Source organism: Macrobrachium rosenbergii, chromosome 14 (genome assembly GCF_040412425.1).
Source record: "Macrobrachium rosenbergii isolate ZJJX-2024 chromosome 14, ASM4041242v1, whole genome shotgun sequence".
Classification (NCBI taxonomy): domain Eukaryota; kingdom Metazoa; phylum Arthropoda; class Malacostraca; order Decapoda; family Palaemonidae; genus Macrobrachium; species Macrobrachium rosenbergii.
Window position 1 is genome coordinate 42562271 of NC_089754.1, and position 27500 is coordinate 42589770.

The 27500-nt window shown below is 34.2% G+C and overlaps 1 protein-coding gene across 22 annotated transcripts in view; it reads left to right on the forward strand.

The window, feature by feature from the left end:
• Ehbp1 (Eps15 homology domain containing protein-binding protein 1) overlaps positions 1–27500 on the forward strand; it is a 745592-nt gene that overhangs the window by 661562 nt on the left and 56530 nt on the right. For all 22 annotated transcript variants that reach the window (XM_067116677.1, XM_067116685.1, XM_067116673.1 and 19 more), the window contains one exon: positions 13723–13837. In XM_067116677.1, the coding sequence (XP_066972778.1) occupies positions 13723–13837 (115 nt within the window). The remainder of the gene's footprint in view (positions 1–13722; positions 13838–27500) is intronic.

The window sequence follows — 27500 nt, forward strand, 5'->3', positions numbered from 1 at the left end:
GGATCTTTCTCTCTCTCTCTCTCTCTCTCTCTCTCTCTCTCTCTCTCTCTCTCTCTCTCTCTCTCTCTCTCTCTCATTATTCAAGTTCTGGGAATGGATTGAAAAAGAAAAATGGTTTGACCTAAATCGCGCTCTGAGTTCGCGTGAATGTGTCCTTCCAGGAGGTATCTGATTAGTGATGGTAATGATAATGAAAGTGATGATGATGATGGTGATGATAATAGCATTAATACTGTTCAAGTAGTGATAATAATAATAATAATAATAATAATAATAATAATAATAATGATTTATGAATTACTGCTGCTTATGTTGCTATTGTTATTATTATTATTATTAACAATAACAATAACAATTTCTAGGTGGCTGGCGCAGTTAAATGCCATTGCAACACCTCCACAAAAACATTTTAAATAAATATATATATATATATATATATATATATATATATATATACATATATATATATATATATATATTTATATATATATATAATATATATATATATATATATATATATATATATATATATATATATATATATATATATATATATATATATATATATATATATATATATACTGTATATGTGTGTGTGTGTGTGTGTGTCTGTGCATGTATGTATGTGCACCCGTACATTTTTGCAGCATGTTAAATTTATCTCAGTTTTTTTTTTTATTATAACAATGTTCACCCTTCCCAATTGTTTATTTCTCCACCAGCATTTTACATTCGAAATTGTCCTCTTCACATTTTTTTTTTTTTTATACGGCGAGACAGGATCAAGTGCGATGTTGGGCTGGGTTCTTTTCTCCGACTGTCTACCGTCCTTTTCTGACGGGGGATTGAACCGTTCCTGTGCTTGACGGGGAAGCCCTAACAGTGTTTGGCTTTAATACATATCTTCCCTTTTCACACGGCTCTCTCTGTCTCTCTCTCGCTCTCTCTCTCTCTGTTAGTTTACTGTTTATTATATAGAAGTTTAATATACACTTATTTTTTGTTGGTTCTATCTAATATCATTCTTCGTTTTTGACGTTCATATTTTAACACTGAATTTTACTAGTACGTCATCATTCACCTATTCATTATCAGTCATATCATTAATTGATATATTTCACCTTCATTATTTCACCTTCCGGCGCTTGGTCTTCAAGACATAAATTTCATAATCAATCAATCAATAAAGGATTTAACTTATTTTTTAAATTTTTCTCATTATTATTTATGAAGTACTAAATTAATATTCATAGTTTGAATATCAATATAGTGTTTATTAAGGAATTATATAATGTAATTTTTGTAAATTTTGACTATAGTATTAAATATCAATTTACTGTTTATTAAGGAATCATATAATCTAATTTTTTTAAATTTCACTGTAGTGTTAAATATCAGTTTACTTTATTAAGGAATTAAATAATCTAATTTTTGTTAATTTTCACTGTAATATTAAATAACAGTTTACCTTATTAAGGAATTATATAATCTAATTTTTGTTAATTTTCACCATATCATAAAAATTTTAAGTTGATGTGTGAAAAAGCACGGGGACACATAAGGAAACATGATATTGGAAGATTTATCTTAAAAAAAAAAACACACAGAAAAATAGCACGTGCATATAATTCACTGAAAGTAGGCGAAGGAGATTTCGAAGGGTCTTTGTTTAGAGGCGAAAGGGGAAAAAAGGAAAAGAGAAAGAAAAAAAAAGAAAAGCGTTATTTTTACAGGCAGGGATTCGAAAGCCCCCCTTCTCTTGCATACCAGGTGTTTTGTACTATTGTTTCTCGCCGGTTTATCCGATTGTCCTACGTACCTCATTATCTGTTTTCTTTTTTTTTTTTTCTTCTTTTTTTTGCGGGGATGGAATGAAAAAGGATTAATTAGGGCCGCGTTGAAAAAAAAATTAGCAATGGTAGAATAAGTTGGGAGAATGATGAATTTTTTTGAAGGGGAGTCTATGGCGAGTTTGCAGGGCGGATGTTGAGGAAGATTAAGTACTGCTTTGGATGACACAGTAAAGAAAAGAAAAAAAATTGTCTATAAATATATAATATATATATATATATATATATATATATATATATATATATATATATATATATATATATATATACAGTATATAGTCTGTATACACACATATATGCACACACACATATAGGTATATATATATATATATATATTTTTTTTTTTTTCTTTTTAAGGCGTATTTAAAATGAGTAACGTTTCCTTATACCCATGGTCACTCGATCAGTGACGTCACAGCGTTGTATCTGATCAGTATTCAGGTGGCAACCAGTGAACAACTGATGGATTTATCATATAAGTTCCATTGACTTCCATTAGAAGTCGCGTTAAGGGTAGCAACCCCATCCCAAAAATCAAGGCTTCAAACGTGCAACAGGCCCTAGGAATTTTTCCAAGCTACAGTGGGCGCTGGGGGGGAGGTGATCTGAGAAGCTGGCAAAGTGAGTAATGAATGACTGGTTGATTGGCTCTATGTAACCTGGCGTTGCAGCGATTATGAGGCGGCACTGATTCAGTTAATTAATTGGTATTTTTTTTTTTAAATTAAATCACTGTATGCCAAGTGATTTGCAAAGTGGATACAGTTATTGTGGTGTCCACAACACTGAGATCACTTGCAAGGTTCCGGTAGCCCTAGGCTGAGCATTTCTCTGTTATCTGGTCCTGTGACCTTTCAGTCTGTGGTATTACCTATACTTTTATAAAAGATTATTGTATTGTATATATACTGTGCACAGGAAGGAAGAAAGTAATACGACTGGGAATACAATTTTAGTCCGTGACTTTTTCCCTGATTGCTGAAAGATTAAGGTTTGACTGTTATTTCATATACGTTGAGGTTATATATTAAGTGTACAGATTACGTGGATGTTTTGCTCTCGAAAAATAAAGAATCCACGGTGAGAAAAAGTGACGTGATAATGGTTTCGACTGAAGTCACGGTAGAGGTTTTAATTGTCTTCACTTTTAACTATTGTACATAGCGTATATGGAATCATATTGTCCGCGGAGCTAGAATGGTATTGGTGTCATAAAAATTGCCGTCTCTCATTTTTAATTGCTTTTCGTATCCTACGATAACCGGCTTTCAGGGTTTATCTACGGAATATGTCCCGAATTTTAATTTTTTTTTTTTTTAATATACGTTATTCTGTAGGGATGTTTTAGATCGGCGTCCCGTCCGTATAAGCCCAGCCATTTTTGATTAGTTAAAACGTGGCATTTTTGTTGTAATTCCTCGTTAATTGACGTGATGCGGTCGGCGCTTTCCGAACACCACGAGGTGGAATGCTTGATTTGTTTCAATAACAAACTGGCTCCGTCGAGTGCAATTTGACGCGTGAGTTTTGCGTATGTATGTGTGTGTATATATATATATATATATATATATATATATATATATATATATATATATATATTATATATATATATATATATATTTTTATTTTATATATGTATATATATATAAATTTATACATATACAGTATATATTATGTATATATTTGTATATTTATTGTGTGTGTGTATATATATATATATATATATATATATATATATATATATATATATATATATATATATATATATATATATATATATATATATATATATATATGGCTGCCCATCTGAGATCCAGTTATTTAACTGACTCTTGGCCCAGGTAACAAAGTCAGAGTGGACTTCCAGGAGCGTACCTATAATGTTATGCAGTTTCACGAGGTTGTAACACAGGTTTTATCGCCAGTACTTGGAATATCTTAACCCCACCAAGAGGACTTTGTGTGTTCTGGCCATTAACTCCCTGAGCATGTAATGAGAAAGTCTACTTCCTGAGCATGTTATTAGAAATTCTAGCGCTAGAAAAATGTGTGGCCTTTGATTTTGTCGACATTGAACTACAGTATGCTGTAGTGACCTTTGGAAAGCTTTGCCCCGAGACTAAAGTATTTCAACAGTGAAATGGCAGAAGTTTTGTCATTATCTGGGATGAGATGTGCGAGCCGAAGTCCATGTTATCGGTAAAGAGAGGATTATGAGTGACGAAGACTAGTACTCAGGAGGATATATATATATATATATATATATATATATATATATATATATATATATATATATATATATATATATATATATATATATTATATATTAATTTACTTTCATTACCCGTCTGGAGATTATATTATCAGGTTTTGCTTGCCTGTTTCTAAGTTAGTTTTCATGGCATTCTTAAATGCTGAACGGAAGTCTTAATCGGTATGAGATGGAATCGGGCTAAGCATGTGGACGTTCTGAAGTGTTTACCCTCTAGTAAGAAATGAGTAATCGGTGACCAAAGTCATTGCAACGCCAAAACTTACAGACAAACCAGTCAGTCAGTTTTTAATTCCATGAACAGCCAAGTTTATAAACACGTCCTTTTTTCATTTTTTTCCTTATTTCATAAAACCTTTCGATCCTTGGAGAGTAAGTATTTAGCTTCGTTGAAGGGTTAATCCTGGGCAGGAAAATGGAGTTGACTAGATCCTTTCCTTGACCATTGCATCAAAATCCACGCTTGTTAGGAGACTCAGGCTACTGATTTGCCCATTATACCACCGTGGAGGATAGAATAGCCACTAGTGTATTGGTGTTTATGACAAAAGAAATTGACAAAACGAAATTGATGTATCCATCAGCAGAGCATTTCGTTCTTGTCAATCCCTCCATTAGGGCAGAGACGTTTAAATGCATGCCTGGTTTCTAGTACTCTCTGATACAGGTAACTTACATCTTCCAAGTAATGAAAGGACCCCTTTAGTTACCGGGGTTTATATGCCTGACCAGGGCGGTTGATACTCCGAGGGCAGATTTTACAAGAAAGCATGTTTTCTTTTTTTTTTTTTTTTTTTTTTTACCATTTAGATGAATGAAAATATTTTATTGCTCCCAAGTCAGGGTCGGTCGTGTTGAAAAATGAGGTAGTGTTGACGTTCACCTCTTCTTAGAGTATTATTGTTAGAGTCATAGAACTTCCCAGAGCTAAGGCAAAAGAAGGAAGGATAAAATGAACAACTACTTATCATCTACAGAGTACGTAAAAGAGTGTCTGATTATTGAGGCCGCAGTTGGTGTCATGATGAACACTGTCATCCGAACAAGGTTTTGCTGTATATTGATTGAGTCATTCGGATTGCACGAAAGTTTTTGCGTCAGGAAAAAAATATTTTTAAAGATTTTTTTCTTTAGTACAGATAGACAATGAGCATATAATATTTTTGCGGGATCCACGGCTGCTGTGGTTGTCGGGATGTCATTTTCTACTAAATTGTTAAATTCTTCTAACCTGCATCTCTGTAATATATATATATATATATATATATATATATATATATATATATATATATATATATATATATATATATATATATATATATATATATTATGAAAGCGTGAATACTCATTAGATTTATAAGACTTAGGCATAAGCGACAGTAAATGAATAGAAGTAAAGATAAGTACAAGTTGCTGAATTTCTTGATTTGAATGTCGATCAGGTCCTACTAATGATAATTACAACGGAAATGATAGCCCTGTTTTGCTTTTGTTTATTGCTGCAGTTTTTATTTTTTTCAATGGTTTGGGAAAACTGGTTAACAGACCTTCACAGATTTAATGAAAACTTTGCTTTATTATAATTGTTGTTTTGATAACGCTGGGCTTAATTTATATCAGTTATGAGGTTTAATATTCTTGTTAACCCCTTATATCCACATTTGGTCCCATTTATGGTCTGGTGAGGTTTAGAAGAAATTTATTGATTATCATAATATAATTCAATAAAAAAAAATGAATTACAAAAGCGCTGTTTTGTACTCGTCTAAACCAAACGATGATATCATTAGTTTGGTTTCTGGGCAGAATATGAAATCTCAGTATAATATCTTGTGGATTTGACTCCCAGACGGAAATTAATACTTTACGTACGAACGTTTCTCATTTTTTTTTGTATTACAAAACACTGAATGTCCTAAAGCATCAATCTGTCTAATCTATCACTCAATGACTTACGTAAATTACTGATCTCGTGTCACTGATGTTAGTAATTGCGATGCTAGTTTGACATTAATTTGTGAAATCATGTGACATTTTGATGTCTGCTTGAAAATTAATAAATCGCGTAATGATTAATGTAGATGTTCGTGTGTACATGCACTGCATTATTCACACATATATGTATATATATATGTATTTATGTATATGTTTGTTTGTTTATATGCATATATTATATATATATATATATATATATATATATATATATATATATATATATATGAATTTTATCACCTACGCAGATATGTGAATTTTTATCACCTGTAGAACTAGGAAATAAAAAATTCAAGCGAAGATGTAGCATTACTACCTTGAAACAGTTCTTGTGCTTTAATAAGTTACTTACATTTTAATCCATGTATTTATTTATTTGTTAATTTATTTTTCATTTTCTGATAGCTAGTCTCTTCTTTCTCTGTTTCCTATTACCTTCTGTTACTTCTTTCAAATGAACACCACATTCTGTGGAAGCTTGAATTTCAGGTCAATGGCCCCAATGGGCTTGCACCATATGAATACGATTTTATAACGTGTTTATAACAACAGTTATAAACACGTGACTTTTTATGTTCACAAATATTATGCCACAAATGTCATTTGATATCGAATTCACCTCACTCTGACGCGCATACACACACGTATATGTGTATATATATGTATATATATATATATATATATATATATATATATATATATATATATATATATATATATATATATATATATATATATATATATAGAAAAGGGTAAATAGCACATGCAAATTGCCATTTTGACAGCATCGTTGGAAGCAATACAACCTCACCCTTCTCATGTGACATCATTTGCATAGCTTTCATTATCCCCGAAGTTTTGCGATCGTGAGGTGTAATAAGAGAGAGAGAGAGAGAGAGAGAGAGAGAGAGAGAGAGAGAGATTTGAACACTCACGCTTTGTAGGACCAAGGCCGAAGAGAAGGTGAAAATTTGAACTTTCCTGGTCATGTACATGTTAACATTGCTTGGTAATTTGTAGTTGTCTCTTATTTTTTATTTATTTTTTGGGGGACGAGGGAGTGAAATGGTGACCTAATGTCCTCGCGAAATTAGGTCCCATTTATGCGCCATTAATTTATTCTTTCGCCATAATTATGTCTTCGAAAGTTATGCTAAGTAGGAGTTGATGTCTTTATGCTCAGGTGTTACCAAAATTGGGTTCGCCTTTGGCATCAAGTAGTTGTATCATCAACCAGTGCCTGAAAAATTCTCTTTGACTGTACATACTACACAGATAGTGTTTTGTGTTTACTGGAAATACACAAATAGTGCTTTGTGTTTATTGGAAATACACAAATAGTGTTTTGTTTATTGGAAATACACAAATAGTGTTTTGTGTTTATTGGAAATACACAAATAGTGTTTTGTGTTTATTGGAAATACACAAATAGTGTTTTGTGTTTACTGGAAATACACAAATAGTGCGTTGTGTTTATTGGAAATACACAAATAGTGTTTTGTTTATTGGAAATACACAAATAGTGCTTTGTGTTTATTGGAAATACACAAATAGTGTTTTGTGTTTATTGGAAATACACAAAGTGTTTTGTGTTTATTGGAAATACACAAATAGTGTTTTGTGTTTATTGGAAATACACAAATAGTGTTTTGTGTTTATTGGAAATACACAAATAGTGTTTTGCGCTCATTGGGAATAATGTTGTAGACTTGAAAAGGCTAAAGTCAATATGGGATTCATGTCTTTTTTTTACATTCTTTACGTTCCAAATTATACATTTTCCGTATATGCCCAACTCTCTCTCTCTCTCTCTCTCTCTCTCTCTCTCTCTCTCTCTCTCTCTCTCTCTCTCTCTCTCTCTTATCTTTAGGCAATTAATGTCTTCATTTCGCGTTATATCTCCAAGGATGGTCGGAGCCTTTTTGAGTTTCTTGTCGATATCGCAAAAATAGTTGTCAGAAATTCAAGTGACATCTTCAGTAATTCGGAGATTTTTAACTTTCGAGATTTTAGATTCTGTTTCTCGTAACCTCACGACATGGAAGACTAGACTTTGGTCACCTGTATGAGAGCGAAGGCGCAAACGAAAAGATAATCAAGAAAACGGAAGAGAAAGAGACGGAGGACATGACAAACAGCGGAGGACGACGCGTTATAGCAGCGGACCGATTGTCCTTGTAGATTCTGGTAGGAGGATTAGGTCCTACCGGAGTTGCCAGTTTGTTGAAAAATAAAATCTGGGACTTATGAATTTTGATAGGATATGAAAGAGTTCTATTTATTATCGTTGTTATTTATGGTTTGTGATATATCCTTTTTTTTTAATCTTTTTTATGGAAACGAACACGGAATTTAAATCTGCGTCAGCCAAGCCCCACCCATCGTTTTGATGCTTCAGAATTTGGCAACCTTCTAGACTCCGTGGTGCCTCTGAAGCAATTAACGTCATTAAAGGGAGAGCCTTGGGAGTCCCCCCGGTGCGGAAATAATGAAGTTGTATTCTGGCCGGGCAGCGGTTCAGCACACACGGTAATGAGCACTCCCGGATTAGGGCGGCTCTCGCCTCCTCCTGACGCTGCTGCTTCTGCTGCTGGTGCAGCCTCCCGACGCTGCTGCGCTGTTTGGGATGATTGATGGATGGATGGGTGGATGGGGTGGGATGGGATGGGACTGAGTGGGTGGGTCACGGGAGGGGCGGCCGAGCGACTGGTAGGTTTGGGATAACTTTGGAGTCGTGGGATGACGAGAGGATTCGTAAGGTGAAGCGAGTCCCTCTGTAATGATTGGTTTTGATTACTTTGGTGATGATGACAGCAGTAACAACAACAACAACAGTAATAATAATAATAATAATAATAATAATAATAATAATAATAATAATAATAATAATAATAATGGTAGCAGGTGATAATGATCATAATAATGTGAGAAAATAATAATGATAATTATAATTATAAGAACACCAATAATGATGATAATGTTGATGTCGAAAATGTCAACAACAGCTAAATTAATAGTAATAATAATAATAACTTGCTGATGTATATGACAGCAACGACTGCACAAAATGATAATGAATTTGAAGAAAGTAACATTGAAAACTACATAATAAATATATCATTGTAATATTCGGTGATGAATTGGCATACTATGCGAATTGCTCTCTTAACTAGGTTTTCTATGTACTCAATCAAATTCTCTTGTGCATAATGACTGTTTGAGGCGATTTTGTAGTTACTCGATCTGGAGTTAAATCGTTAAGAGACTTAAAACATAAGTGTGGGCATTGTTCCTCTTTTAATGCTGTACAGTAGTTTATGATTGGAGTAAAGCAAAGTTCAGTTGTTGTATTATTATTTTCACGAGCTTGTTGGCGCAGGACCCCGGGGCTGCTGTCTCCCATACCCTCTCGATCCCGTACCAACCCCGCCCCCACCCGGGGCGGACAAACAGGTTTTCAGGTGGAGTGTTGATGTCTCCCCTACCCTCCCGTTCCCTGCCTACGCCCTCCCCCCCTGCAAACCGGTTTGCATGGGGTGGTTGGCTGTGTCATGTCTCCCTCCCGTTCCCTGCCTACGCCCTCCCCCCCCCTGCAAACCGGTTTGCATGGGGTGGTTAACTGTGTCATGTCTCCCCTAGTGTCACTCGGGGAAGACAAACAAGATCAAATCCTCTCGAATTGTATTATTATAGATAATGTGCTTGCATTATTTTGAAAAAAAAAAAAAAAAACGAAAAAGGTATTGATTTGAGTATGGACCTTTCACAGATTGGATTGCCTAAATGCCCATTTATATACACCCATTCCTTTATCCATGTATCTCATAAAAAAAGTTAAGTATGCCTTAGTTTTACCAGACCACTGAGCTGATTAACAGCTCTCCTAGGGCTGGCCTGAAGGATTAGGCTTATTTTACGTGGCTAAGAACCAATTGGTTACTTAGCAACGGGACCTACAGCTTATTGTGGAATCCGAACCACATTATAGCGAGAAATGAATTTCTATCACCAGAAATAAATTTCTCTAACTCTTCATCAGCCGGCCGGAGAATTGAACTCCGGACTATCGAGTGACAGTCCGCAGCTCTACAGACTCACCCAACAAAGAGCTAAATAACGTAACGTGATTGTCGTACTGAAGTTTTGGTTAATATGGCAAACTGGTGTCACACCCAGTATTGTCATCGGAAACCCACTATTAAGACGCTGATCTTTGGGGCAATTTGCAAAAAATCGACGCCCCCCTCTCTCTCTCTCTCTCTCTCTCTCTCTCTCTCTCTCTCTCTCTCTCTGAGAGCAAAGGTCAGTGGGACGGGGAATGCAATGTCCTTTCATAACCCAGGCCCAAAGAAAGAGAGAGAGAGAGAGATTGTTACAACCACGTTGCATCTCCTTGATTTTAGTTTCGCAATTCAATTTATTTTCATTACAATAAAATAGCACTGCAGAATAGAGTTTCGTCCACGTTGAATTTCCTTGATTCTGGTTACGCAGTAATTAGTTATTCCATTTAGGGACGTTTCTCTCAGTGTACAAATATTACAGTAATAATGATGATAGTTACGCACTTAAGTAGTACTTTTCCAGCTCTAATCATTCTAGAGTGCAAACCGGTCTTAGATTGTGTGTTTGTTTTCATACTTGCTTGTACCTGAAGTGAGTGTATGTGCTTGGTGTAATGCAAATTCATGGATTTTTGGCTTTTGTTTTTGATTTACCGTATGACAGATTCATATAAAATTGCAATAAAAAAAGAAATTCTTAGACTGCAATATCAAATTTAATAGGTGCTGAGAACTGACATATTTTTACATCAACTGAAAACTTGCTGTAGTTGAATATTTCCTTCTATTTATTTAATGCATGTATGTAATATATTTATTTATTTATTTAGATATTTATTTATTTATCAGTGTATTTTACTATTGTCGTTCACTACCTGTTATTTATTTATATTGTGTCTGAGATGATTTTTCCCTTTGTGGTGCTTAGACAGTGATACCTGATAATCATCTTTATGATTGCAATAGGTGCTTAGATATAAGTTATCTGGTGACATCAAAGAGTCATCTAATGTTTTTTTTTTTCCTATTTTTGTAGTTCAATGCTTAAATGGTTATTTTTTCCAATTTATGTAAAGTTCACTCCATGGAACCCATTTCACAGAGTAGTAAAAGATTTACCGAGATTCATGTACTCGGATTTATGCACTGTGGTTAATCGAAAAATTGCAAGATAATGGCTTCTTGCATCATTCAAGAAATTTCTTTTACATTTGACATGGGTCATTTTGTATTTTAGTTTGATTTTTGAAAGCCGCACGAAGAAGCAAGAGCCCGTGCTGACATAAAGTCTGATTAATCCAATAGCAATGTTTTGGAAGGCTTGCATGGGGAATCAGTATTTCGTTATGTCAGTTGAATATGTTAAAATATTTTTTAGATTTTTTTATTTTTTGTTATAATTTTGATCAAGGCGCTTCCTCCACTATAGAAAACCCGATGTAAAGATTTTAAGATCCATTTCTGGCTTACGGAACCAGATTTACGATAGGAAATGGATTCATTTCTTAGTGAGGTAGGAAATCAGGGTACTATTGTAAGATTGATCTGTTATAGAAACGTTCATATATTACTTTACTTTATTGAAGTGGTCATATTTCTCTGTAAGAGAGGTCAGAGCCATTGACAGCACTTCATCAAAGTGTTTTTTTTTTTTTTTTTTTTTTACCCGATTAGGTGAGTTATCTAGTTAAAATGCAGAATCTCCGTTGAAGTGAAATCATAGTGATAAGCATACAAAGTGTTGTTCTCTGAATTTAGCTGCCTTTGTAGATCTCCTAGATGCTCGTATGACATTTGATTCTATATATTGCTGATATATCCTCAAGCTCTTGATGTGAGCGGTCAGTTTGTTTTTGAGGTTGAAGTACATGTTTCTGTATATGTATATATATATATATATATATATATATATATATATATATATATATATATATATATATATATATATATACAGTACATATATATGTATATGTGTATATATATGAGTATATATATATATATATATATATATATATATATATATATATTTATATAAATATAAATATAAATATATATATCATTTAATATTGGCTCAACTCACATGTACATACTGTAATAGCCTGCACCCTGGTGCAGGCTACATTAGAGGCTTGGGTCACTTTCGTCATAAAATCGTACACACCATATTTTGCATACAAGATTTACTTTTGGAATACTTTGTACGTTCCGGTATTTCTACAGCCTATTTGATTATAACTGTGAGTACAAAGAAACAGAGAAAGTGGTTGTAAAGAAGATTTTTTTTAAACACACCAAGAACACCGCTGTGCTTAGGTTGGTCTGGCTCACAGGTTGTAACTTATAAACAACGATATTTACCAGTATAAGACAAATGATTTTAGAGTATGGTGTATAATATAAGGCAAATGATTATAGAGAATGATATATGACTGTAAAAGACAAATGATTATAGAGAACGACATATGACAGTATAAGACATATGAATATAGAGAATGATATGTGACTGTGTAAAACAAATGATTATAACGTTTTGACTGTAAAAGTCAAATGATTATATAGAACGACAATACAGTAACAATACAAGACAAATGATTACAGAGAACGACATATAACAGTATAAGACAAATGATTATGGAGAACGATATATGACTGTAAAGGACAAAAAATTACAGAGATCGACATACATCAGTTTACGACAAATGATTAAAAAAACGATATATAACAGTATAAGACAAATGATAATAGAGAAAGATATATAAAAGTAAAAGATAAGTGATTGTAGAGAATTAGTGCCCACTCAGATATCTCAGATGTGCTCTAAATAGGTTAGGAATAAAAGCATTTGAAAGTATGTATGTATCATAAATGTGAAATCGGAGACCAGAGGTTAAAACCATTTGGAAGGTCAACAGAGAAAATACGTAAGTCAGCTTCCAGACTTCACGAATCCTACAGGAATACTTTTTGGGTGTTCACTTAAAAAACTTTATGGCATTTGAGCACCAATCATTCCATCGTAACATACATCCTATTTCTTCATCCTTCCAGACTTCACGAATCCTACAGGAATACTTTGTTAGCATTCACTTAAAGACTTAATGGCATTTAAACGCCAGTCATTCCATCGGAACTTAATCAGATTTTATTTCAAAGTATAAATCATTAATATGAATTCGACGACCAGATATCACCCTTCATGAAGATCAAAAGAGAAAATTTATTGATCAGCTCACAGATTTTACAAATCGTACAGGAATATTTTGATTGAGGTCACTTAAAACTAAATGGCTTTTCAACGCCAGTCATTCCATCGTGGCTTAATCCTATATCTTCTTCCTTCTAGACTTCACGAATCCTACAGGAATATTTCGTTTGTGTCACTTAAAAAACTTAATGGCATTTCACCACCAGTCATTCCCTCCTTACTTCCAGACCTCACGAATCCTACGGGAATAATTTGTTTTAGTTCACTTAAAAACTTACTGGTAATTAATCGCCAATCATTCCATCATAACTTACATCATATTTTTCTTCTTCCTTTCAGATTGGCAAAAGACGGAGGCACAAAAGCTGAGAGAAAAATTACTCCTGGAGGAACTGGTGACTATAGTGAACAAGCGGGATGAACTAGTCATTCATCTGGACAACCAGGAAAGAGCGTGAGTGTTACTCTCTCGGATAGTTTTGTGCTATTTTTTTTTTTTTTTTTTGTGGAAGTTGTGTTTATTTATTTGTTTGTTTATTTGTTTACTTTATTTAGTGATTGCTGTTTCGGGAATTAATTTGTTCATTTTATTTTTTATTTTCAAGAACTGAACTTGGAAGTTATAACATTCATATATATATATATATATATATATATATATATATATATATATATATATATATATATATGAATGTTATTATATTTATATATATATACATATATATATATATATATATATATATATATATATATATATATATGTGTGTGTGTGTGTGTGTGTGTGTGTGTATTGCTAGTCAACAGTTATGTAAAATGAAGTATTCCCTGTTTTCGTTAATGTCGTTTCTTTAATTGGTTGCGCTTTGACTGCAGTCAACTTTTGGTTTTTCTGCGATAGAGATTTTTTGGATATTTTTTATTATCCTTTTGTATTAGTTTATATTTTAAACTTGTCCATTTCTCGTTATTTTACGGAACTCCTCAGTTTCTTTGCGTTGTGATAATACCTATATAAATTTCTGGCAAAGAGCATGTCTTAAATTTTGTTTTGAATATTAGAAGTGACAAAGTGTCTTCGATGCCTTTGTGGTAAGTATCGTGGAATGTTCGGAATATGAGATTGGTTTGGTTTTAATACACGAGTGTATTGGGTTATAACAAAAATGTGAAAGCCATTCTGCTGTTTTTCATGTAAAGTGTTGCTATAATTCGTTGTATGATAAGAAAAACAGTCCATTTGACGGGAAAGGTTACGCACGTAAGTCAGATGAAACCCCAAAACCTCAACAATGATAGAAACTCGGACTGTTACGCACGTAAGTCAGATGAAACCCCAAAACCTCAACAGTGATAACAACTCGGACTGCTAAAGATCAAATCGAGCAGCAGTTAAGTCAGAAATTCTTGTTGCTTGGGAAAAACTTGATTTAGACTCCCGTTATGTCGATATTGGTTTCTCATGAGGGAAATAAAGTAAATGTAAAAATTATGGTTCTTTGATTGAAAAGTAGTTGAAGGTAAGAAATCTATAGTGGTCTAACCTTAATCAAGGCTAAAACTCATTTGCTCCACTCTTCAGTAGACTTGATATGTGAACTGGCAGCGTTGGGCTGCAGTGATTTCAACCGGGGCATTTTTAAACGCGTCTGCAATGATCGTTTAAGAAATAATACGAAATTATTACAAGATGAAGGACCCAAGATCTGTTGTAAGCTGGCAATGAATGCTTGTCTCTTTGATGATTGCCTGTTTTTTTTTTTTTTTTTTTTTTTTTTTTTTTTTTTATCCTGTTAAAACGCTGACGTATGTTGAGTGTGGTCGGTACACGAAATTTCCTGTGGATCGTTAGGTGAATGGCTGCTTCCTACCACCAAACTTTTTAGGTTTCTGTAAAAGAAAACTATTGAGATGACTTTTTTTTTTCTGTCAGCACTTTTTCTATCCGCAATCTTAAAAACTACTGAGGCTAGAAGACTGCAAATTGGTATGTTGATCATCCACCCTCCAATCATCAAACATACCTAATTGCAGCCCTCTAGCTTCAGTAGTTTTTATTTTATTTAAGGTTAAAGTTAGCCATGATCGTGTGTCTGGCAACGCTATAGGACATGCCACCACCGGGCCGTGGCTGAAAGTTTCATGGGCCACAGCTGAGAGTTTCATGGGCCGTGTCTGAGAGTTTCGTACAACATTATACGCTTTACAGAAAACTCGATTGCGCCGAAAAACCTCGGCTAATTTTTTACTTGATTTATGTGTACCTAAACGCCATATTTTTTTTATATGTACTCCTAAGGCCACTCAGGGCAGGACCTGGGACTAGCGACCGCATTCCTGAACTAAATGTTTTTGGAATCTGAAAGACAATGATTTGTGGGTTCGTTAGGTTAAGTATACCTTAGTTTAACCAGACCACTGAGCTGATTAACAGCTCTCCTAGGGCTGGCCCGAAGGATTAGATTTATTTTACGTGGCTAAGAACCAACTGGTTACTTAGCAACGGGAGCTACAGCTTATTGTGGAATCCGAACCACATTATAACGAGAAATGAATCAAGTTTATGAGCGAATGGCTTGCGATTTGTAATAATAACAGTGGTAAATAGCGCGTACTTTCTCATGCTAACTTGCACCGTTACCTTATCCTCCGTATTCCATATTCGCCTACCCTAAAAAATAAAACTTTCTTTTACGACATTGGTTTAGGAGTCTGTGGCCACAAAAAACAAGTAAAAATTGCGCCGAAGTTTCTACGGCGCAATCGAGTTTTATGCACAGCCGCTACAGCGTATAATCAAGGCCACCGAAAATAGATCTATCTTTCGGTGGTCTCGGTATAATGCTGTATGAGTCGCGGCCCATGAAACCTTCAACCACGGCCTGGTAGTGGCCTGTCCTGTAGCGTTGCCAGACGCACGATTATGGCTAACTGTAACCTTAAATAAAATAAAAACTTCTGAGGCTAGAGGGATGCAATTTGGTATGTTTGATGATTGGAGGGTGGATTGCCAACATACCAATTTGCAGCCCTCTAGCTTCAATAGTTTTTAAGATCTGAGGGCGGACAGAATAAAGTCCGGACGAACAGACAAAGCTGGCACAATAGTTTTCTTTAACAGAAAACTAAAAAGGAAACAAATTAATAAGTAAATGGAACAGAACTTGACAAAGAACACTTACGTAGAAGAACAGCATAACATCTCGGCAAACCTGCAGTCAAAATAGAAACAAAAGGCTGTTCAAAGTAAGGAATTATTGGACGAAGCGCAGTACCCTTGGAATCCTCTATATTATATTATTTCTGTCAGGCTGAAATATGTCACTCAGTGGAAACCATTTATCTTTCCGAAAAAAAAAAAAAAAAACCGAAGGAAGAACAAAAAATGCGGTAAAACATTTTTCAAAATTCTGCTATTTTTGAAAAATAAAAAATCCGTTTTAAGCTTCGAGTAATTAAGAATCGAAAAAAAAGACAAAATGGTCTTAATACATTGATAACAGCCTCATTTTCATGACGATTGAATTATGAATTAATATGTTAATAAGTAAAACATCCGGCTTTAGAGAAACATCCCGCTTAACGAAAAAAACGGAATCCGGCTTTCAGATTTTTAAGTTGCTCAAAGCTTCGTAGTAATCGTACAATTGTGTAATCCCTTCGGATGTAGTGAAGTAGGGTGATTAATGGATTGTCTTTTATTTATTCATACATATGTCTTTCGTTTTGTTCTGTTCGGCCACTTCGTCCCGTCGTGTTGGTTATACATATATATATACATACATACATACATACATACATACATACATACATATATATATATATATATATATATATGTATGTATATATATATATATATATATATATATATATAATATATATATATTAATTATTTATTTATGTATGTATGCATGATACAGTTATGTATACATATGTATTCATTCTCATTCTTATTGCTGCAGTTTGGTCAAAGTATCCTTCATTAAGGTGTTTTAAGCAACTTTACAAGGATTCATTATACTGTAATTCATCATCATCATCGTTATTATTATCATCGCCCCAACTCCGTGCGACGCCAGAAGGACATCTGTAAATTTTTGTCAGTCATGATTTTTCATTTGTTTCATCCTCCACAAATCTCCACGTGTCTTCAGGCTCACGTCTCATAGTTCTTCTCTCTCTCTCTCTCTCTCTCTCTCTCTCTCTCTCTCTCTCTCTCTCTCTCTCTCTCTCTCTCTCTCTCTCTCTCCCTGCATCACTGTCATCTCGTCTACGTAAGGAACTAACATAAGTTCCCTTAATTTTTCATTTTCACTCTATACTGCAGTCTGACTCCTAATATTATTAAGGCTTTATTCTCAAATCATCAAAATCTTTATATTTTTATTGTCATGACACGAATCTTGTTCCAATAGCAATACTGATCATGCTAGTCTAACGTATGACGTTGACTGCGTATATAATTTCAGTCTACTTGATTTCCTGATTGGAAATTGTAATTTTTAATCAGTAAATATTAATTTACATAACTTCGATTTTGTCATTACTGTTGAAGTTTTGACTGGAATCATATTATGTGCAACTTCTGCTCCTTTGTTGAATCAGCTGCAACAGTTATTGAGGTAAATCTAGATGAATGTGTTTATTTTTTCATCCATAGTTCTACTCATTCTGTTCTCTCTCTCTCTCTCTCTCTCTCTCTCTCTCTCTCTCTCTCTCTCTCTCTCTCTCTCTCAACCCACTTTATTCATTTACCTCACCCAGACTTGTCTGGTGTTCATTTTCTCTCTCTCTCTCTCTTTTACCTAATCCTGCCTCTCTCTCTCTCTCTCTCTCTCTCTCTCTCTCTCTCTCTCTCTCTCTCTCAACCCACCTTATTCATTTACCTCACCCTGACTTGGCTGATGGTCATTCTCTCTCTCTCTCTCTCTCTCTCTCTCTCTCTCTCTCTCTCTCTCTCTCTCTCTCTCTCTCTCTCTCTCTCTCTGACCTTCTCTCTCTCTCTCTCTCTCTCTCTCTCTCTCTCTCTCTCTCTCTCTCTCTCTCTCTCTCTCTCTCTCTCAGCCAGCTTTCCTTTCTATGAAGCTGCTAAAAATGACAGCAAGTCGTCTCCGAATGTTTTCCACTCTCGTGAAAACCACAACAGGACGATAATAACAGCATTAAAGAATGTTAATCCGGCATTTGTAGCAGGCTTATTTCAACATTACTTTGTCGAATACGTCTTAATCATTTGCTTCGAGCGGTGACACGACAAATAATTTTCTGGTGTCGGGGTTTGATGCCATTTAGCCTCGAAGGTTTAAAATATTCCTCTTCGTTTTTTGAATATCTAAGATCATTGGCTGTTTTTTTTTTTTTATCTCTTCAGAGTTCTGTCTTAGGAAAGGAATAGTTTTAAACGGAGCCTTGTGGTAATTCTCGTTTTCACATGAACTGACCATTTTTTCATTTATATAAAATCTCTCTCTCTCTCTCTCTCTCTCTCTCTCTCTCTCTCTCTCTCTCTCTCTCTCTCTCTGTGTGTGTGTGTGTGTGTTTGTGTGTCCTTAGACAGTTTGTAATGGTTGACTTTAGTAGTGGTTGTTCCTCTCTCTCTCTCTCTCTCTCTCTCTCTCTCTCTCTCTCTCTCTCTCTCTCTCTCTCTCTCTCTCTCTTCATGCTTCATTAGTAATGTAAACTAATTTGATAATGCTTAGACTTTAGTAGAGGTTGTTGCCAGAAACTTCTTTGTTTACACCACTTGGATGGTACTTATTTCTTATTTATCTCTTCAGACTTTTCTCTCAGATTTTTTTTTCTTTAGTTTGGTAGGTTAATGCGTCGACAAATTAGTGACATTCGTAAGTTCCAGCCGTTATTTGTTTCATCATATAATTCATATGTCTGTTACCGTATAACTTAGTTTTCCTTTCAATTTTCTGTGGGGAGAATAAATACGGAGTTACCATAAAGCAGTATAGCGTGAAGTATTTGAAAACATAATTAACCTATTTTGCTCAGGTTGGGTGATACATTTTGTTGCTGGAATTTTATGACAATGACCTCCAGGTAGAGCATTGGCTGTGGCACTAGGCCTAAGTCATCAGGAGCACACAGTTTTCCCATTACATTGCCGAAATCATTGTCCTGGGTACGCTTTCATAAAAAGGGCCAGATCTTTGTATTTCAACAGGCCGACTTTACCCTGGCCGCGTATTTGTCGCTAGATGGGTTTGATATCGTCTGTGGTGAAAGCCACGGCGCCACCACCGCCACCACCACCACCTGGCTTTTAGGTAGCAATCTATCCGTGCAGCGGCAACCTCAATTGTGCAATCAAGCCTCCGGGGGCTTTGGCTTCACCGGTCGAAGTCCGGTAATGGATTATCTGAGCGGCATTGTGAAACCCGGAGACCAGACGCGTGTCCGCCGGAGTATATATATATATTCATATAGGAGTCATGTCAAAAAGGATGTTTTATATGTATATGTTTCAACGGGATATATTTTCCATTTATTTTCGCCGCCAGGGACAGAAAAATGCGCGGCTTTTTTTTTCTGTTTTTTTTTTCTTTAGGCGATGTCGGCATCACTGCCAGGGCGCATAAAAGCCTTTCTGTGGCTTTCTGGTCTCGGATGAATTTAGGCGTGTACTTGCTTGTATAGTTTTTAATCCTCCTTTTTTTTATTTATTTTTTTTTTATTTTGTTTTTCTTTTCTGATGTCGTAGCGAATGTTATCCTTTTTTTATGGGAATTATTTCGACGTTTGCGCATCCTTAACAAACTTCCCTGTGGGCTTGATTTCGAGGTGATCTTCTCAAGAAAGAAAATGATCAGGTAGCATTGAAATATTCAGAGGTAATGCCTCATTTACTTCTAGTCATGCGTTAAAGAGAAATGGCAAAGGTTTGCAATTAAATGCAATTTATATATTAGTTACATCGCTTACCCCTCATGTTGGGTGTTAAAATCATGTGTCCGTCAGACATAATTATCCGGTTGTATGCAGTAATATATAAACGAATAATTCAGTATAATTGCAATAATAATTTCACTATGTCTGGGACCACTTGACATATTGTTATGTCATTTAATTTTTCATTTCATATAAATTTCACGTCATTTAGTTTTTTGTCATTTTTATGACTGGGTCATTTTGTCACATCTTTGCTATTTAATGGGCATGACGTTTGTATATCTGTTCTGTATTGAACACGCGGCGTTGATAACGGTCTACATAGGAGTTCACGAATTCGAGTCCCTCGCGAGCTATGAAAAGCGTAGGCTTGAGGCTTGCAACCTCATCCATTCCGTGTGACCGAAAGCCCCACGAAGGGGAATATATATAAAAATATATAAAAATATATAAATATAATATATATATATATGTATATATATATATATATATATATATATATATATATATATATATATATATATATATATATATATATATATATATATATATATATATATATACACACTTTTACAACATCAGGCTCTATACAACTCCCACAGAAGGCTCATCGGCAATACATCAAACTCCTTGACTTTATCCAATCCATGTATTTAAGTTTCTTCTCTGGTATTAAAACCTCTTCAACCTAACATCTGCTTTATCTTCAGCGCAGCATATTTTACATCTTATCTATCTATCTATCTATCGATATCGATATATATATATATATATATATATATATATATATATATATATATATATATATATATATATATATACATACAGTATGTGTGTGTATGCTGTGAACTAAATATAAATTAAATAACCCTGATTTTTAAAAGTTTCATCTACCATAAGAATGGTATGCGTAAGGTTTCCTGTTAGATTAGGTCGAACATAGACCACATGTTATATATTAGTATTATTAGCATATTTATTACCAGAGGAGATGCGTGAGTATTTGTAAATAAAGCTGGTTTTGACGTCTCTTGGATTACATAAATGCACGCCAACCTGCGAAAAAGACGATAGGTGAAAAGTGAATTCCCGTTCCACGTTCATAATTCCAAAGTTGCTTTTAATTTTCTAATTCGCCTTTCGCAATTTAATTTTGAGTGTACAGGATGGGATTGACCTCGTTTCCGCCATGTGTATTTATATAAGAGAAATATGAAAATATGTTGCTTTGATTTCCTCAGCTCTGGTTTGTAGAGCCAAAAAATTTGCGAATTTTATTTTTTTTTTTTATGTGCTCTTTATTGCGCATGCGTTTGCTCCCAAATGTGAATATTTCCTTCCATCTGTCTTTTCTTGTTGTCTTTTGTGTGCCTCTCTCTCTCTCTCTCTCTCTCTCTCTCTCTCTCTCTCTCTCTCTCTCTCTCTCCTTCTTTTCCCAACCTTCTTTTCCTCGACTTGTGTTCTTGTCCTCCTCCTCCTCCTCCTCCTCCTCCTCCTCCTCCTCCTCCTCCTCCTCCTCCTCCTCCTCCTCCCCCCTGCTGGTTAAGCCCCACAAATAACCAGTTTTCGTTCCGGCTTAACTCCAGCCATCAATTCCTAGTGGCCATTTATGTACGAGACTTCATGAACAGACAAACCCCGGACACAAAGACTCCTCGGACAGATGATGCGGGGTCGTTTTTTTTTTTTTTTTTTTTTTTTTTTTTGGTGGTGATGATTTTTTTTTTTTTTTTTTTTTTTTAGGTACCCTGGGCCATGTTTGATTGTAAATGCTGTTAATTTTTAAGGAAATGGTATGAATTTCTTTATCGTCATCCATCGAGTATTGTTAGCGTCAGAAAAAATATATATATGTATATATATAAATTATAAATTACATATATACTGTATGTATATATATACATATATATATATTAGTTATAATGCTTTATGTGTCAATCTTTCTTATTTTAAAGACTCCTTTATGCTTCTAGGAACCAGTGTCAATACTATTCTTTAGAAGTTTTCAGGCAACAACCCATACGAAATAGATGAGTTTTAAAGTAATTCTGACAGCTTCTCCCGACTACGTATTTTGCAGAATGAAAAAATTGCACTTGCAGGATGTAATTTGTGTGTGAATTATTTATTGGATTCTATATTTAACATTTATGCACATCTCTTTAAACTGAAAATATGTAGCTCTCATCTTGATCGTTTTCTGACTACTTTTAAAACGTAGGCTTACTGTTATTAGAAATTTACTATGCACAATCAGTCATTTTTCTTTATATCATTAAGTTTCGAACCATCTTAAATGTTAAATTAGTTTTCTTTCATCATTACTACAGTGTAGCTGGTTGAAGGGGATTATACGTTAGCGCCTAACGCTGGTATCCATTCGATGGAGTAGTGATTACGTGTGTGTTTGTGTCTCAAAACTGAAATGCAAGGTATTATTCATTATACTATGCCAGTGATTCTCAAATTTTTTTGGTATCGTTACCCGCGGCAGTGGTGTGATAGACTACCATTACCCCTACCCCATTCATCTTCAGTTTCGTGAAGTTATGATATAGAGGAAAGAAGATATTGGAATGCTTAATTTCTAATGCATTTTATATATGTCAGAAAGTGCCTCGTTAACCCCCAGAATGGCTTCATTATCCCCGCCTGGGTAGCTACCCCCAATTTGAGAACCACTGGACTATATGAACGGTTCACCTTATGTGTTTGCTGGTGTACTCATGGCGTCAAGTATGATTTACCGTAAGAGGAGGTCGGTCGAGATGACAGATCCAGGATTTAGGGACATGACATAAAATTCTAAAAATGTAACTGAAACACGATTATTTTTCATACTTATGGAGGGACTCTCCACAAGCTAAACGACGGCGAGCTTAAAACTGGAGTTCGTTACCCTTAGACTGTCGTTGCTGCGTGCAGAAAAAAACAAATTCGGATAAATGTAGGGTTTATTATAAAGAGATTTTTTCTGGCAACCATAAGGCCTTCTTGTAGATTTTACTTGTTTCACTTATTTTACAATGTGGAAAAAAAATCTTCTTTACTTATCTGAAACATGTTGTGAGCTTTTTTAAATCCTCTTATGACTTATTTTCCCAGTCAACCATGTGGCCATCTTGTAGATTTTACTTGTTTTACTTATTTTACAATGGAGAAAAAAAGTCTTCTTTACTTATCTGAAAAATATTGTGAGCTTTTAAATCCTCTTATGACTTACTGTTTTTGAACTCGTCCGTAAGTGTTCTATCATCAAAAATCGCCAGTTTCCGGTTTTTTGTTATGTTAGCATCCCACAGTTTTCTTATCATCGTTAAAAACATCTGTGTTTTATTTCGAATAGATTTGTAAATGAGGTAGGTTCGTCTCGTAGAGGATGTCAGATTTATTGTTAAGTTTTTGAAACTTGGTGGGAGGTATTCTTTGATGCGAACGTTAGTAATTTGTTTGAAGTGATTTATTTTATCAAGCGTCTTTACCATTTTCTGTAGTATAAATATTTTGATTCGAATCAGGTTGAGTATTTTCGTCTTCGGTGACCATAAGTGAATCAGCAGTCAATTTGCATTGCACTTCGTGACATGGAATTCTGAATTCTGTTTTTACAACATGTATATCTCTGCATTATATATATGTATATATATATATATATATATATATATATATATATATTTTTTTTTTTTTTTTTAAATACAGGAACAGGAGAATTATGTATGCAGGTGTACCAAAAGGACAAATGAAACAGCGTATAAATCTTGACCGGTTTTGTCTTATTTTCATTAGACATCTTCAAAAGAATAAGAATTGAATGCAGTTTCATAATAGTCTGTGGTACACACACACACATACACACACACACACACACACACACACACACATATATATATATATATATATATATATATATATATATATATATATATATATATGTGTGTGTGTGTATACAATATATATATATATACAATTATATATATATATATATACATATATATATATTTCTAATTTCATTTTCGTTACTCTGAAGCCACTACAAATATATATTTATATATATATATATATATATATATATATATATATATATATATATATATATATATATATATATATATATATATATATATGAATTCCATTGACTTCAAAGTAACGAAGCGAAATGAGAAATGTTCAGCGTTTACCTTTAATACAAGATCACTTAAAAGAAGAATGTGTATGTTTTAACCGATAGATAGTTCTAGCAGATAAGATACTGGAAAACTAAAAGCAGTGAAAGTAATTATGAGGGAATAATTGGAGGGCTTTGGTGATAGAACAGTTAATGATTAAAATAGCAGTGTGTAAAAGTCAGATGTAGTTTTCACAAAGATAATAATAATAAATATGATAATAATAATGATAATAATATATTAATATAATGCTAATAATAAATTACTGTTATAGATGAAGAGTACAGGGAAAAGAAATGGTATGACAATCAACCTGGGATGTAAGAAACTATTATTATTATTATTATTATTATTATTATTATTATTATTATTATTATTATTATTATTATTATTATTATTATTATTATTAAGGCCAACGAAAACAACCAGAGCAAATACATGAAAAACAACAATCTTCGAAGAAAATAAATCATAACTATTATTATTATTATTATTATTATTATTATTATTATTATTATTATTATTATTATTATTATTATTATTATTATATATAAAATTCCCCGAAAAAAACACCAAAGAAAATGCCAGCAATCCCGAACGTTCCTTCGTCCTTACGCTGACCAGTGAGAACATTATCCTCTGATGCTCTTTGAGTATTACCTTAAGCAGAGAAGAGTGATTATGTCATTATTGCAACCCTGGGATTTTTAAAGGAGTTGGGGAGGGGGTGGGGTTGGTGTCTGGAATTAAGGCAGTGGAAATATATTGGGGAGGGGGATGGAGGATAAGGGGAGGGGTATGACTTGCAAGGGACATCAGGGGTTGGTTGGGAGGGGGTAGGAGGAGGGGTGGCAAGGCTAATGTTGCGCTTGTGTAATCCAGGCGTTTGGCTGATGGCTTGAATCGAGGCTGAATCTATCAAGCACTTAGTATTTTCGGATCCTGGGAGAAGTAAATCGCTTAAGCATGATTATTTACACGGTGTAAAAGCCCAAACAGTGTTATAAGTCGCTTTACACATTTAACGACTGGGCTTACTTCCACTAACCACATTATACAGAAGCTGCTACTCGCTGCCTCTTTTCCCTTTTTTTCTCCTCCTCCTCCTCCTCCTCCTCCTCCTCCTCCTCCTCCTCCTCCTCCTCCTCCTCCTCCTCCTCCCTAAAGAACTAGGGTGACTATCATTAGCATAGCATGTGAAATTCAGTTTTAAAGAGTACATACTTGCATACTAGATATACTTGCATTCTTAATTGAAACTTGATGTTTGTCTGTACAACTGGATTATTGCTTTCATAAGGTATTTGTATTTATGTTTTAACATAAATTTGAACGTACTGGTAATTATTGCCGGAAACAAAAAAAAGTAACATTTATGAATGAAACATTTATTTCGTTTTGCCGCCTTACTGATCTGTAACAGCTCTCTCTCTCTCTCTCTCTCTCTCTCTCTCTCTCTCTCTCTCTCTCTCTCTCTCTCAGTTGTTATATTTGTAAGGTTTTGATTTTCAGGGCAAAAGTGTATTGTATTCCTAGGATTTCAGTTTGAGTATTGCTGTCTTACGTATCTGTAACAACTCTCTCTCTCTCTCTCTCTCTCTCTCTCTCTCTCTCTCTCTCTCTCTCTCTCTCTCTCTCTCTCTCTCTCTCAGCTATTATATTTGTATAGGTTTTGATTTTCATATATATATATAAAAGTTTATTGTATTCTTAGGATTTCAGTTTGAGTATTGCTGTCTTACGTATCTATAACAACTCTCTCTCTCTCTCTCTCTCTCTCTCTCTCTCTCTCTCTCTCTCTCTCTCTCTCTCTCTCTCTCTCTCTCAGCTTTTATATTTTTATATATATAGGTTTTGATTCTCAATGCAAAGGTTTACTTTATTCCTAGGATTTAAGTTTGAGTAATTGTAGATACTTTCCGATGAAATTTTTTTACATTTCAGCCCTTCTCGTTTTTTTTTTCACTTAAAAAACACAATAACGTCATAGATCGATATTCTTTGCATGGTTATGAAGGAAATTCGACACTTCGCTCAAATGAAACTTCGGAAGTGAAATGTAAATCTTTTGTTAATTACAGAAAGGGTTTAAAATTCAGCAAGAAGAATAAGATAAAAAGAACGAATAATTGGGAGGGGAAAGGAAAAATAAGTTATAAATTTATACATGCAGTGAAATAAATCTAATGAAATTACATAAGAACATTAAGCGAAAGGAGAGAAAACTCTTGGTCTGTTATTATTATTATTATTATTATTATTATTATTATTATTATTATTATTATTATTATTATTATGATGTTTGTTGTTGTTGTTGTTATTATTATTATTATTATTATTATATTATTATTATTATTATTACAATCCAAGCATTAACCCCTTTTGAAAAAGCAGAATTCTACAACCCAAAGGCCTTTAATAGGAAAAACAACCCATTAAGGGAAAATAAATACATAAATAAAATACTGAAGAAAAAAGAAAGTTATAAGTAACTTTCTTTATTGATACCAGTGAGAGAAATAAAAGTATTCTCTAGATATTTTGTCCGTTTACCGAAGTCGTCCTTGACTTTGCCAATTTCTTGTCTATTCATATGTAAATCGGAGCGAATTACCAAAGGCGGAGTTTGACTGTCAGAGTGATGCTGAAGAGACGCTGTGTACCCTTCGTGTGTGTGCCTGTGTCGTCATGCAAGCTTTTTTCCTGATTTCTTGGTCCTTTTTTACTTCTCTCTCTCTCTCTCTCTCTCTCTCTCTCTCTCTTAGCTGTATCTGTCTCTCACTCTTCATGTTATTCTCTCTCTCTCTCTCTCTATGTTATTTTAGCTCTCTCTCTCTCTCTCACTCTTCATGTTATTTAGCTGTATCTGTCTCTCTCTCTTCATATTATTTTCTCTCTCTCTCTCTCTCTCTCTTATCTGTATCTGTCTCTCACTCTTCATATTATTTTAGCTCTCTCTCTCTCTCTCTCTCTCTCTCTCTCTCTCTCTCTCTCTCTCTCTCTCTTTCATCTATTATTTTAGCTCTCTCTCTCTCTCTCTCTCTCTATTTAAGG